Source organism: Chionomys nivalis, chromosome 13 (assembly GCF_950005125.1).
Source record: "Chionomys nivalis chromosome 13, mChiNiv1.1, whole genome shotgun sequence".
NCBI classification, from domain to species: domain Eukaryota; kingdom Metazoa; phylum Chordata; class Mammalia; order Rodentia; family Cricetidae; genus Chionomys; species Chionomys nivalis.
Genome location: NC_080098.1, coordinates 8,738,022 through 8,753,829, shown reverse-complemented (window position 1 = coordinate 8,753,829; position 15,808 = coordinate 8,738,022). Strand labels below are relative to the sequence as shown.

At 39.1% G+C, this 15,808-nt stretch overlaps 1 protein-coding gene across 6 annotated transcripts in view; it reads right to left on the bottom strand.

The window, feature by feature from the left end:
* Crem (cAMP responsive element modulator) overlaps window positions 1–15,808 on the bottom strand; it is an 80,576-nt gene that overhangs the window by 47,696 nt on the left and 17,072 nt on the right. For 3 of the 6 annotated variants that reach the window (XM_057787322.1, XM_057787327.1, XM_057787325.1), the window contains exon 3: window positions 11,902–12,019. In XM_057787322.1, the coding sequence (XP_057643305.1) occupies window positions 11,902–12,019 (118 nt within the window). Of the gene's footprint in view, window positions 1–1,866; window positions 1,945–11,901; window positions 12,020–15,808 lie in introns of those variants that run through there. The other 3 variants (XM_057787323.1, XM_057787324.1, XM_057787335.1) reach the window with 2 other exon arrangements.

Below are 15,808 nucleotides of genomic sequence, written 5' to 3'. Positions count from 1 at the left end.
AATCTCTGAGTTCAAGGCCAGCCTGGTCTATAGAGCTAGTGCCAGGCTCCAAAGCTACACAGAGAAACCCTGTCTTGAAAAACCAAAAAGAGAGAGACAGAATGTTTTTAAAAAGACTTAAGAGTTAGAGTTTTGGATTAGAGCTCATGAAGAAAATGTGAACTTGAATAATATCAAGAGAGGAACCCGTACACATATGTAATTACTTATGGCTTAAAAGAATTCTAAAGCTTTGGAAATACTGGGGAATTAGTGTACTAGGCTTTGCAGCATGTAATGCCAGCATTAAGGAGGCAGATGCAGAAGGATTGCAGGTTTAAAGCCAGCCTGGGCTGAATAAGACCACATCTCAAAAAAAAAAAAAAAAAAAAAAAAAAAGACACCAAAAGAAAAAAATCTTACTCATAGGAAGACAATAAAGTGTACTTGAATTAAAATATACAGAGAGAAATGGAGAAATCTCTCTTATATACATCAAAATTCTAAGGCTATTAGTATTTTTGGTGTTTGTTCCTTTCATGTTTGTGAGACAGGACCTTATCATGTAGTTGAGGGCCTCAAACTTGCCATTCTTCTATCTCAGCCTCCTGAGAACTGGGATTATAGATATGTACCACTGTGTATAACCCAAACAAAATTTTTAGATTAGTGTATTTTATGTATGAATGTATTTTATGTATGAATGTTTGGACTACATCTGTGTATGCATGCGGTCACCTACGGGTCCAGAAGAAGGAACTAGATTCCTTTAGAAGTGGAAGGTAGTATTTTATCATCATTTGAGTGCTGGAAAGTGAACCTCTGAAAGAACAAGTGCCATGTAAATGTAATTTAATTTTATAATATCTAGGTAGAAGTTAACAGATATGTGATGTAGGAGGGTCTTCTATCTATCTGTTGTTTCATTGGTTAATTAATAAAGAAAACTGCTTGGCCTGATAGGTCAGAACATAGGTAGGTGGGGAAGACAGAAAAGAATGCTGGGAGAAAGAAAGCAGAGACAGGCAGACACCATGAAGCTTCGGCCCAAGATGGACGTGGGTTAGAATCTTCCCGGTAAGCCATGACCCCGTGGTGATACACAGATTACTAGATACGGGTTAAAGCAAGATATGAGAGTTAGCCAAGAAGAGCTAGATATAATGGGCCAGGCAGTGTTTAAATGAATACAGTTTGTGTGTTGTTATTTCCAGGGGAAAAGCAGGCCTGCTCGCCTCATCACTACAGATATGCAAGCATGCCATGACTTGAGAAATATCCCTAAGTGCAATGGAAAGTAGTAAAGAGAAAATAAAGACAAGTGTTTGAGGTGAGACGAGAGTAGCAAGTACTTTTAACTGTTGAACCATCTCTCTGGTTGCCCTAAAACTATTTTTATAACCAGAAATTTCACATAAATGCAAAATATGTTTTAATATACTCTCTCTTCTATTCACTAACTATGTCTGGGTACCTGCTCAGGATTTCACAGGCCAGTGCCCAGCCAGTGAGGACTGAACAGAAAGAATCAAAGTCCCGCCCTCCCAAGTCAGAAAGGAAGAAAACAATTGGGGAATCAAATGTTTTGGATAGTGCTCAGTTCTTCCAAGAAAAATCAAAGCAAGGAATTAGAAAGAGATGCAGCAGAGGAGCATGGTGATCTGCTGTGAAAGGGGAGGGACATCTGCACAGAAAGCCTAAAAGAAGAGAAGGCAAAAGTCAGAGAGGAAGCTAAGACTGTACATATCTCATTCCAAAAATCAAACAGGCATCTTCTCAAAACAAGCTAAAAACATAAAGGTGGTATGTGTTATACTTTATAATTTGAGGCTTTTTCCCGGGCTTTGACAGCATATAGAGAATGAACACACAGCAGGTAAGATTTACCTTTTTATCCAGATCCCCTGAAGAATAATCTTCCTCTATAGGATGTCTGAAGCATAGGCTATGCTGATGCCACCACATCCACTGAGAACTACAGACAGTAGTTAATCTGAAGAAACAGGGCACGTGATGCGATTGATAGCCTCACTTGGCTTTGGAACTTTTTTTAAAAAGTTCTAAAAATGACACTTATCCTAGGGAAACCTCACAGTGTTGTAGCACAGCATGCGATCAGCACCTAGTAGACCAGCTCCAGTGCGTAGCTAGGTTCCCTCACGGTGGGGTTTGTGATGTCATAATAGAGCTGAGAATGTCACAATATAGCAGACTGCAGGCTCTGTCCACTCTGCTGCCTGAGAGATCAAATCTCAAGAGTTATCCAGATTAACCTCAAGGACTAAAATGAAATTCTCTTTAATGATCAGGAAAGTTGTTGATGTGTCTTGATGGAAAACAGTGTTCAAAAAATATCTCAAATATTTAGAGGCTGAAAACAAAAAACAAAAAAAACAGAACACTATTAATTGAAAACCTGAGGCCTGTCAGTGGTGGTGCACACCTTTAATCCCAGCACTTGGGAGGCAGAGGCAGGCAGATCTCTGTAAGTACAGACCTAGTCCCAGGACAGCCAGGGCTGTTACACAGGGAAATGCTGTCTCAAAAAACCAAAATAATAATAATAACAAAGACATACAATAGAATTTTTTAGACAGTCTTAAAAAGAAGGAAAGTTATCTCAAGCTACATGGATGAACTTAGAGGAAATCATGACAAATGAAATAAGCCAGTCACAAAAAGATAAATTCTAGACAATTCTATGTCTAGGAGGTAGGCAGTTAAATTTCATGGAATCAGAGAGTAGAGTAGAATAGCAAGAGGAAAAGAAAAGGAGACCTGTTTATGGGCACAGTTTCAGGTTCCAAGATAGAAAAGTTCAATTTTACAACAAATGGCTAAAACTAGGCTGGAGAGATGACTCAGTTGGCAAGAATACTTGCTGTGTAAGAATGAGAACCTGAGTATGGATCTCTGGTACCCATGGAAAAATCCAGGTGTGACCCTGAATATACCTGTAACCAATGCAGTCCTCTGGATGCCACACGAGCGGACACAGGTGAGCATATATCTCCCCATCCCCCAAATACACACATAAACTAATAAAAGAGTAAATTTTTTAAAAAAAAAATTACCATGGCTTGTAAGATGGCTCAGTGTGTAAAGGTGCTTGTTGCCAAGTCTAACAACCGGCGTGCAATTCCTGAGATCCACATTGTAGAACAGGCTCCTCTGACCTCTGTATTTACCCCAACACACAAGATGAATAAATAAAATACAATTCTTAAAAATGGTTAAAGAAATAGGAGAGAGAGACCAACAGCTACAAGCACCTGTTCTTGTAAAAGACCCAGAAGATTCAGCTCCCGCACATGGTGGCTAATGACTGCAGCTCTCACTCCAAGGGATCCAATGCTAACTTCTGACACCTTCTATAGGCGCCATCTAGGCAAAATCACACACACACACACACACACCCCTAAACAAAATAAACAATTAAATACCTGGGTGTGGTGGCTGGCTCATGCTCTAATCCTAGTACCCACAAGGCTAAGGCAAGAGGATTGCCACTTGTTCCAGAGTATGTAAATATAACTAAAGCTATTTAGATATGTAGTATTTTTGGTTTTTAGCATTCTGATTTTTGGAAAGAGTTTCTTTTGGGGTTATTTAAAATAGATCCTTTAAATTACTAATGAGTTTTTTTTCAGAGTTGGGTGGGCTCTTAATCTTATGTATCAGAAGATATACTTAAGAAAATAGCTTCAATAAATAAATAACAAAATACCTCAGGGAAGGGGGCATGCATATGTCACAGCACACAAATGGAGGTCAGAGGACAACCTGTGGGAGTCTGCTCTCTTCTACCTGTGGGTCTTGAAGGTTGAACTCACATTGTCAGATTCTACCATAAGTATTTCTTCCTGCTAAGCCACCTTGCTGTCTTGCTGGTCTAGTTTTTATTTCTTGAGGACAGACTCTCATGTGGCTCAGGCTGACTCTGAAGTCATTATGTAACAGAGTCTGATCTTAGAAGTCCTAATCCTTCTACCTCCAACTCCCACGTACTAGGAATTACAGGCATAGGGCACTATACATAGCTACCTTGCAATTTGACCTTAGAACAGAGATGAAAATGGTACAGCCACTGCCTGGTGGGCTCCTTCTCTCCACTAATCAGTACAGAGCCCTAAGGCAAAGACCAAGATCAACAGTTTCCAGGTTTTTAAATATGATCTTCAGTACCTGAGGAGCAGAAGCTCTGGAAAGGTCAGGAGTGCCACAGCTTCTGAGATCAAACCACATCACACACAAAAGACACTGAGCATTTTGGTCACAACTTTTAGTTCCACATGGTTTAATGATGATTTGGTCACAAAGAAAATAAATAATCTTCATACAAAGCTGAACTTAAGCCTAAATTACCATCCTCAAATTTAATTTTATTGGCTATCAGAAACTTCCGAGAATAATCAGCCCCTTTGGACACATGTAACAGGATTTAAATACTTTTGGGCTTGAACTTTTCATTTATACATACATATATATCATAAATAATATATATTACTATGTAATAATAGTAGCTTTAGATGCTACAAGACCTAAATGATTAATCCTGCTCATAAACTGAACTTAAGTCTAAATTATCATCCTCAAATTTAATTTTATTGAAGTCAGAGGATGATTTGAAGAAGTTGGCTTTCTCCTTTCAGGATTCAAAGTCCAATTGCTTGGTTTGGCAGCAGGCACCTTTATCTACTGAGCCATCCCAGTGGCCCAGAAACTAGGTTTTAATAGTATAAAAGAATTAAATAAGGAGAAAGGATAGGAAAACTGAAAGTATAGATTCCTTAAGATGGAGTAATGAGAATAGAAAGGAGGATAAAGACTTAGGACATGTCTGAATCAAATTGTCCTCTAACCTCCACATGAGTGCCATGGAAATCACATGTCGTGTGTACACACACACACACTATATAGATAGATAGATAGATAGATAGATAGATAGATAGATAGATAGATAGATAGATAGATAGATAGAGATAGATATAGATATGTTGTGTGTATGTATATATATACATATATATATATACAATATACATACATATTGCATAAATTACAAGTGCTTTGGGGGTAGCTTAGTGGTAACCTATTCAGCAATTTGTGACTGAGGCCTACACAGCTAGAGTTCACCAGCCTGATGGTCCCTTAGAACTGCACATTTATCAACTTAAAATGAACGGACCTAGTTTACTGACTGTGCTCAGCAAATGTCTCTGGAGAAATGGTATGAGCAGAAGTTAGTGAGTCAGCACTTAAAGAAAAGAAAGAAAAGGCAAAAGGAAGGATTTATTTCAACTGTGACTTCAGCGAGAAATGGCAGAATTTGAGACCAGGAAATACAGCTTAAAAGCAAAATAAAACAGAAACACCCAAAGTGGAAAAAAAATATACTTTTCATTCTATTCTATTGTCATAGATAAAATAGTGAAGGATAGGCACAAAAATGCCAAAATGATTATAACATTATTATAACATGATTAACATCTCTAGATGCTAAGATATAGAGTTTTATGTTATTCTTTTTCATTCTTACTAATTTCCTGCTTGCTTATTTACTTATCACTTATTTGTGTGTGTCTTGGGGGACATTCCAGTGTCACTGCACATGTGAAGGGAGATTAGCAGGACAACTTTTGGTATTGTTTTTTCTCCTTTCACTATGTAGGTCCTAGGAATCCAACTCAGGCCATCAAGCTTGGTAAATAGGTTGTTAAGTCAACTTTTTAGCCCTATGTGTGCCAGCACACACACACACACACACAATAAATAAATTAAATAAATAAATAAATATTTTATTTAAGATTCTGGGGGCAGGGTGCTGGAGATAGCTCAGAAACTCAGAATGTTTGCTGCTCTTGCAGAGGACCCAAGTTTGGTTCCCAGTACCCACACTGAGCAGCTCACAATTGCCTGTAACTCCAATTCCAGGAGATGGCCTCCATTGGTACTTGCAGATACATGTGCATGCGCACACATGCATACACACACACAATATACATTTTTAATTATGAAAAATTATAGTAGTTCCTGTATCCCACATGGCCACGGCCACACCAGAATCTTAGTAATGGCTGCCTATTGGTCCACTGACTTTCAGCCCCATCTCCACAGGGCTACTAGTATTCTAAGCACAGTGGGCATATAAGATATTTTAAGCGTATTTAAAGTACAAGGTACTTTAAAGTCTCAACTATCTATAACCGTTGGCATACTTTTACCTGTTCTGATTCCCAGACTAGACAGTAGACCACCTCCCAAAATCCTGTTTATTTATAGTTTCCCATATGCTGACTGTACTTTTGCACACATTCCTCCCTCCACCCAGAATTCTCCTCCCTCTCTTTCTACACCCACCTAAAAAACTACTAGCCCTTGTACCTGCCTCAAATGAAAATCACATAAAGAGTGCCTAGTCAGCTGACTACTTCCTCTGCTATATGCCTCATTCTTTTTGCATTGTATACAACATTTACCACCACTTCATGTGTACTGGAATTGTTGAAATACCTATAAAGCTCATTACTCACGGTGCTTTGAAACAATGTTCCTTGTAGGCTCACGTCTTTGAACACTTAGCCCCGTTTGGGCAGGCACTTTTGGGGTAGGTTTAAGAGGTGGTCTTGTTGGAGGAAGTACATATCTGAAGGCAGGTTCTAAGAGTTTAAGAACTTATGCCGTTCTCTGTCCACTCTCTCTGCTCCGTGCTTTGCTCACGGTGTAAACTCTCAATGTCTTGCTGCAGGCACCACTCCCGCCCACCACTTGCTAACTTCCTCCACTCTGCCATCATGGCCACCTATCCCTCTGGAACCATATGCCCAAAACAAGTTGGTCATGGTGTTTTAACACAGCAACAGAAAAGTAACTGATACACCACTCCAAAGCTTTATATTTAAAGTCAGAAGCTACAAGTCTCTGTGTTTAAAACTATGCCAAGAGTCAGTAGGTATTCTTTTAAACATTTACTTTCTTATTTAATAAACCAATAAATTCATAAATGTATTTGTTTTATTATCTATTTATATAAGTATCTTGGGATCTGATCAAGGGACATTAAGTATTATTAGCATTCTCTGAATGAAACCATTTCGAAGTTTCAGACCTAACTGAAGCCAGATGTAGTAGCTCACTCTTGGGTGATTGAGGCAGAAGCAGTACACTGAGTTTAAGACCAGCCTACAGTAACTACATTCTTAGTTGTAGGTCATCTTGGGATACAGAATGAGGTCCTTTCTTTCTAGTAGAGGTGGCAATGCCCTGATAGATATCATACACTATCAAATAAACGTCCCTGTGGTGGACTACTTGAATGTCTGGTTCCTAGCTGTTGAACTGTTTAGGAAGGTGTCACATGGTCCATGAATGAAGCTGTATGATATTTCTGAGACCCTATGAGAAAACCCCAAGTAAACAAGACAAGAGTCTGATAACCTCTGCTCCTCCATAACGTAGGTTGTTCTTGGAATGTCCTTTTTGACCCTCCTAGATGTAGGGTTTTCTTCAGATTATTCATTACAACTGGCTATTATTGGTTCATATGCCTCTACAGAAAAACATGTTTTGCCACATGTGGCTTGTCCTTGTGATTGCATACTTTACTCAGGTGACTCTTATTAACCCTCAGAGTTAATAATTGTTTGATGCTCTCGATAAAGTTGACTATTACATGAGACTTTAATCTGCCTCATTTTTAGGGCTCGCTATCCCTGGTTCACACCACTAACCAGAGCAGTAAACAAGCGGCATCACAAATCAGGGACCTGAAGTCAGCTCTGAGATAAGAGAGTGGGGACCCTCAGAGAAGGAGGTGTAGCGAATGTGATAATCTATCTAATCTTGAATTCTCTTCACATTTTAATATGGAATTAGGAGAGCCTATGAAAAGGCTAGTTTTACAACATAAGCAAGCTAGGGCACAGCATGAAGATGGAACTTGTTTACCAATTTGTCCCCAGCCTCAGGAGCTGCATGTGGTATATTTGATGCAATGTCAGCAAAATCAAAATGTTTACCTAATTATGCACTAATCAATATATATTATAAACTCTAGAAGGAGAGGTGACATGTCTTTGCATATTATCTTGAGAGGCAAGAAAAGTATTACAGATATTTGAATTCACACTAAAAAGCATTTGTGTGCAGTATGGCTCCTTCACTGCCTTTATATTTAGTTATTTTTTTCCCCACTAAATTGTCTCCTACAGGTATTATAGCACAAAAGGATAAACATTTGGACTATATCTATTTATACCAAATGGGCCATAAAATACTAACTGCTTACCTTACTCTTCTTACTTAATTAGTAAATCAAAGGAACTGATGTCCACAATTATATGTATTTGATCCTTGCTGTATTATATTACTTTTTTTTTTTTTTGATTTTTCGAGACAGGGTTTCTCTGTGGCTTTGGAGCCTGTCCTGGAACTAGCTCTTGTAGACCAGGCTGGTCTCGAACTCACAGAGATTCACCTGCCTCTGCCTCCCAAGTGCTGGGATTAAAGGCGTGCGCCACCACCGCCCGGCTTTTTTTTGGTTTTTCGAGACAGGGTTTCTCTGTGGTTTTTTGGAGCCTGTCCTGGAACTAGCTCTTGTAGACCAGGCTGGTCTCGAACTCACAGAGATCCGCCTGCCTCTGCCTCCTGAGTGCTGGGATTAAAGGCGTGCGCCACCACCGCCCGGCTATTATATTACTTTTAACTAACAATCAGTTAAGAGGGTTGCAGAACTTTATAAATTTTCAAATTTCATTCATAAATTACTATGGAATGATAGGAAACCAATATCCAGCTGGTAAACTATGGGATTTTTTTCATAAGAACTAAATTTATGATAACAAAAATTGTTTAACCTTTTTCCATCCCACAGGCAGATACTTATTTTATTGATGGCTCATCTAACAGTATAGGAGGAATTCATGGTTCAGATATTCATCAATCTATTAATATTTCCTTTTCGTTAGCCCAAGAGGTTGAACTGGACTGAACTGAACTGAACTGGCTTTTTTTCTTATCTATTATGGTTAGTTCACAAACCCTTAAATATAGTTTCAGGTTCTGCTTATGTTGTAGGACTATTTCCAGCACTGGACTCATGGTTTTAGTGCAGAAGGAAATAAGCAAGCTGAAGCATTAACCTGCCCTATTTTTACTTCTCCAGAAAATTGGGAAGGGGTATGCATCTGCCATTCCAAATGGAGCCGCTGAAAGATTATAGATCCCTCTTCAGCTCCTCTGGCCCTGGGCCATCAAGTCAGAGAGAAAGCAGAAATCACCAGAAAGATAGCAAACTTCAAACTGAAGGGCAAAAGGAAATATTCACCATATTATTGAAATCAAGTCTGGCAATGTGGGGCCAAGTTAAGGGCCTGTGCGCTATGGGAGAAGTTATTTTACTAATGACTCTGTGTTTATGCCTGGACCTTGATACTGTAATAGACATATTCATTCATCTAGGAAGAGACTGTGTTTAATTTTTTTTTGGAATTTAAATTGCTTCCTATTTGCAACAGCCATTATAAAATTTGCATTCCTATTAGAAGGCATATATGTACTTTTGTTTTACCAGATACCAGAATAGCTTTTCAGAATAGCATTTCAAGATATTCTCTAAATTTTTCTGATCAATATAATAGTGTGTCTGGGCATAATCTGGATCTCTGTTCTTGGTGGCACAGTATTACACACAATGCTTTCACTATTCAAATATTATAATTTGCTTACTTATAGGATACTCATGCATCAAATGACAATTAGATTGCTATACAACATCTCAACAAATCAAAACCACTGGATATCCTGCTTTTAAAATAAAAAAGGAAAAATATAAATAAAAAAGGGAAAGATGTCAGAACACAGCCCATGCATGAAGCTGTGGGAGATTTCTGAGGCCTTGTGAGAAAGCTCCCAGTAAACCACGCAGCAGCCTTGTGACCTCTGCTCCTCCATAGCATGGCTATTCTTGGAACGGGCTTTCATACCCTTCCAGGTACAGTAGATAGAAGTGAGTTCAGTTCGGATTATCCATTACAACTGGCTATTACTGGTTCATATGCCTCTATTAAAAATAAGTTTTGGGGGGCTGGAGAGATGGCTCAGAGGGTAAGAGCACTGGCTGCTCTTTCAGAGGTCCGGTGTTCAATTCCCAGCAACCACATGGTGGCTCACAACCATCTGTAATGAGACCTGGTACCTTCCTTGCCAGCAGTACATTGGATGCTTAATAAATAAATAAATCTTTTAAAAAAATAAGTTTTTGCCACATGCATCTTGTCCTTGTGATTATATATATACTTTACTCAGGTGACTCGTCTAGATATAAATTATCTAATGCTCTGAGTAAACTTGGCTATTGCATGAGATTTAATCTGCTTCATTTTTAGGCCCCACTATCCCATTTTCACTCTGCAAACTAGAGCAGAAAAAGGAAGGATTAGAAGGTGTGGCCTTGTTGGAGGAGATGTGTCACTGGGCGTGGGCTTTTAGGTTTCAAAAGTCCCCACTAGGCCAGGCTAGCTCTCTGCTGCCTACAGATCAGGATATAAAATATTCAGCTGCAGTTTCAACACCATGCCTGCCAAAATCTGCCTGCCACCATGCTTCCTGCCATGATAATCATGGACTAATGCTCTAAAGCTATAAGCAAACTCCCAGTTAAATACTTTCTATTCTAAGTTTCCTTGACACAGTGTCTTTTCACAGCAAGAGAACAGTAAAGATAGCCCTAGTACTAGGAATGGATCATCTCCTTTTGAGTTGTTGACTAGTAAGTACAACAGACTCCCACATACTACAAACTATTACTGCTAATGTTATTTGTCACCCTCTGAAATGTGACAGTAAGACTCTATTGCTGAAAAGCCACATACCGGAGTCATAGAATCTAGTAGTGACCTGAAAGCTTTATCCCTACTGGCTAGCTTTCATAATGCAGCAAGGTGCTCTTCACACTACTGGGGGAACTAATCATCAATCTCACCCACTCATGAGCCACACAAGCCACAATAATGATTGCCCTGACAAGACATGCCGCTGGAATAAGAGTGGCATGAACATCACGAAATCAACCAACCACTTTCTAGTTGGATTTAAGGTCTGCTGATAAGTTGAAACCTGTACCCAGCACCTTTGTCAGGCCAAGAGCCTATGGCTAGACAGGTCATAGTATCTAGGGAAGAACTTACTACCATTATGCTGTTAAATGGACATGGTATTAAATTGACTCCTAATGATTTATCGTTATAGTCATAAATTAATGCATCTCTCAACCCTGATCAGAAAAGCTTCTATTTGCAATAGATGGAAATTAACAAAGAGACCCCCAACTGGTCAAAGTAAAGAGGATAAGAGATTTTAATCTCAGCACTCAGGAGGCAGAGACAAGTTGAACTCTGTGGGTTCAAGGCCAGCCTGGTCTACATGGTAGGTTCCATGCCAGTCAAGACAACACAAAGAAAAAAAAGGTAATTATAAAAAGAGGACACAATGTTGGGAAGGAACTTGAGTAGTTGAAGAGGGGTGAATATGATCAAAATATAGTATACAAAAATCTCAAAGAACTAATAAAAAATTCAAAATCTAACTGATAGAAAAATAAAGATCAAATTAAATATATAATGAGCAAATAGAAAATTCCCACCAACATTATAAATATGATATTAGAACTGTATATATTTGGAATTAGCAAACCAGTCAAGTAATAACTTGGGAGTTTACATGCTACAAAGGAGTCTTTCTCTTTCCTTCCCACATTGCTAGGAGCATCGGGGGTCAGGGTACTACCAAGACTATGTTACAATGCAAAAATATCTTCTTATCAGTCAAATAAATAAATATGGGATGTTTAAAATAAGTGAAAAAAATCTTCATACAATTCTCATTTCTACTTATTTTAACTTTTATCAGTGCCTGCCTGTGGCCTACCTGAGCTAGAGTAGGAACAGAAATTTGTCCAGTCTGCACATGAGCAGAGCTGTGCTCTGCCCCAGAATGTGTTACACTTCGATGCTGTTGTGATTCAATTGTTTCCATGGTCATTTGCCTAAAAAAACAAAAAGAAAAACACATTAAGGCAATAACTGAAGGATCTAGAAACATGGCTACTGTTTTTACCTAGCTATCTGATATTCACTTCTGGAATCCATCTATTTTTTGAGATTCCATTTTATACCTGTCAGAATGGCTAAGATCAAAAACACAAGTGACAGCTTATGCTGGCAGATGAGGGGAAATGGAACACTCCTCCAGTGCTGGTAGCAGTGCAAACTTATACAGCAACTATGGAATTCAATATGGTGGTTCCTCAGAAAATTGGCAATCAATCTACCTCAAGATCCAGCTACACTATTGCTGGGAATATACCCAAAGGAGACTCCACCCCATCACAAGGACACTTGCTCAACTGTGTTCATAGTGACTTTTTTCATAATAGCCAGAAACTGGAAACAACCTAGATGTCTGTCAACTGAAGAACAGATAAAGAAAATGTAGTATATCTACACAATAGAGTATTTATTACTCAGCAGTTAAAAATAAAAAAGACATAATGAAATTTGCAGGCAAATGGATGGAACTAGAAAAAAATCATCCTAAGGTAACCCAGATGCAGAAAAACACAGTATGTACTCACTTCTAAGTAGACATTAGTTGTTAATAAAATGATAATCATGCTACAACCCATAGACCCAAAAAGGCTAAGTAACAAGGAGGCTCTAGGGAATGTACGGACTCCCCTGGGAAGGGGAAATAAAACAGAACAGGACACATTGGAAACTTCCTGGAACCTATGAGGGTGATCCTAGTGAGGACTCCTAGTAATGGAGGCTATGGAGCCTGAACCAGTCATCTGTAACTAGGCAAAGTTTCCAGTGGTAGGAGTGGTACACCAACTCACCACAAAATCTTGAGCCCGTGCCTGATACTGCCTAGAGAGCCAGAAACTGGAAGCTGCCTGGCCCAGAAACATAGGGTAAAATCAAACACTACTTGCATTAAAAAAAAATAATAAAAGCAATGAAATAATTCCTAATATTCTACTATACTCATAGATTGGTGCCTAGCCCAATAATCATCAGAAAGGTTTCCTCTGTCAGCTGATAGGAGCAGATACAGAGAACCACAGCCAAACATTGGGCAGAGCTTAGGGAACCCAACAGAAGTGGGGAGGAAGGATTGTAGGAGCCAGAGGGGCCGAGGACACAGGAGAACATGGCTCATAGAATTAACTAAGCAGGGCTCACAGGGGCTCGCAGTGACTGGAGCGGTAATCACAAAGCCTTCATTGGTCTGTGCTACAGACGCACGTGGCTGTTTAGCTTGAAGTCTCTGTGAGACCCCTAATAGCCGGAGGGAAGGTGTTCATGACTCCTTTGCCTGGTCCTGGGAATCCTACACTAGGCTGACTGGTCCAACCTTGACATAATGGTTAGTGCCTAGTCTTGCTGCATCTTCTTACGCCATGTTCTTTCTGTTCATATCCCGGGAAGGCCTGCTCTTTTCTAAATAAAAATGGAGGAGCAGTGGATCTGGGGGAACAGGGAGGAACTGGAAGGAACTGAGAGGAATGGGAGGAGGGAAGGATTCAGTCAGGATATATTATTTTTTTTTTTTGGTTATGTCTTACATTCCCTTATACTAGCAGTTAACACTAAACAGTCAAGTGTCAGAACAGCTGATTCTATGGTACTCACACTTTTTGGAAATTGTGAATTTATGAAACACTTTGGAAGGTTGAAGTCATTTGTAGTATAGCACATGTCATCTATAACAGCTGAATGGTGGAAATGAAATGTGTGCTCCATGCCAGAGGTTTCAGAACACCTTCACCTTGTTTATTGGAGAAGCTCCTCTACTGCTTCTTGGGATTTTGTTCAAGACCCAGGCCCACTTACTAATGTCATTTTATAAATCCACATGGATTGTTGTAGTCTATTAACTTGGCTCTCAGAAAGTTTATATGGAATATGTATCTAAAGAAAATCTTTATTTCTTCTTCATCAAATACTTGAGTAAAAAGCATGAAATGAAAAATGGCTTATACACCAAAAAAGTTCAAACACAGCAGCTATAAAGGCTTTCTGATATGACAGAGACTATGCCTGATATACAGGAAGCAATTGTGAATACCACAGGTAGATTCCTTGTTTCCTGAAGATGATAGAGATGGTGGTAAGACAGAGATAGACTGACAATGTAAATATAATTATTCTATGTTTTTAATAATGCCTTATTTTAAAAACAGGCATAAGAAAGTCACGTTTTCTTAGGCTTTATTCTTTGCTAAATCCTTCTATTCTTAAAAAACTGTATCATATTTTTATGTCTAATAACTTTCTGTCTCCCCTGATAACATACAATTTCCAACAGCACAGAGGTATTTTCAGCCTTGGCCACTGTAGTAGGCAGAACCATTACATCTCAGACACTATATTCCTGCCCTAATTCTTTTTTTTTTTTTTTTTTTTTTTTTTGGTTTTTCGAGACAAGGTTTCTCTGTGGTTTTGGAGCCTGTCCTGGAACTAGCTCTTGTAAACCAGGCTGGTCTCAAACTCACAGAGATCCGCCTGCCTCTGCCTCCCGAGTGCTGGGATTAAAGGCGTGCGCCACCACCGCCCGGCTCCTGCCCTAATTCTTACAGAAAGTGTGTTACATTATATGGCGAAGAATTATGATGGCAGGATACATCTGCTAATCATCAGATCTTATAGCAAAGAAAGAGAGGAAAAAAGAAATGTCAGTGTAAAGATACGCTCCAGAGATTTGGTCTTCAACAAAGGAATGTGGGTAATGTCTAAAGGCAAAGGAGCAAGAAGTTGTCTGCACCCAGCAGGAACACATCTGTGGAAACATGATTTCAGGAATTCAAGAAATACCTGATAATATTTTTTGTTATGTTAAGTCATGAAATTTGTGTCATTTTTGGTTAAGTACTGCCATTACTATCCAGAAATTTATTTTATATCATTTTGTCCATGTAGTCTGTACCACAGCTATGATTGTGTACATATATGTGTATGTGTTTTTTTTTAATTTTTAATTAATTTATTTTTTTATTGAAAAAAAAATTTCCGCCTCCTCCCTGCCTCCCATTTCCCTCCCCCTCCTCCCGCCCCTCTCCCCCTCCCCCCACTCCTCTTCTCCTCCCTCTCCAGTCCCAAGAGCAGTCAGGGTTCACTGCCCTGTGGAAAGTCCAAGGTCCTCCCCCCTCCATCCAGGTCTAGGAAGGTGAACATCCAAACTGGCTAGGCTCCCACAAAGCCAGAACCTGAAGTAGGATCAAAACCCCGTGCCATTGTCCTTGGCCTCTTGTCAGCTCTCATTGTCCGCCATGTTCAGAGAGTCCAGTTATATGAGAGAAGAATAAATAAAAATAAAAATAACTAAAAAGGAAAAAGGGCAAAGGAAATAGGCTCAGTAATAGAGTCTTAATGCTCTGACATTAATTTTGTGCTCAATGAACACAAAAGATGTTAAGGGAATAATGTATTTTATAGGAATTGGCTGTTTAGTGCTTGCTGCCAAACTTGGTGATTTGAGTTCAATCCCTGGGTAGATTAAGAAATCCAAAACAAGCAAGTGGTCCTCTGATCTCCACACAACAAACAATAACAAACATAATTTTTATGACTTAAAACAACCACATAATTGTTTTCTTGATAAGTGTTCTGTTTAGTATGAATGAACAACAGCATTAGGTGAAATACTACAGGAAAAGTTCAGCATCAGTAATCCTCAGGTCTTAATACACCTGCTTTATGCTGTGATATGATATGGAAGATTTCCTTCCCCATTGTCTATACTATGTTATAATTATGTACCTGGATCTGTTGGC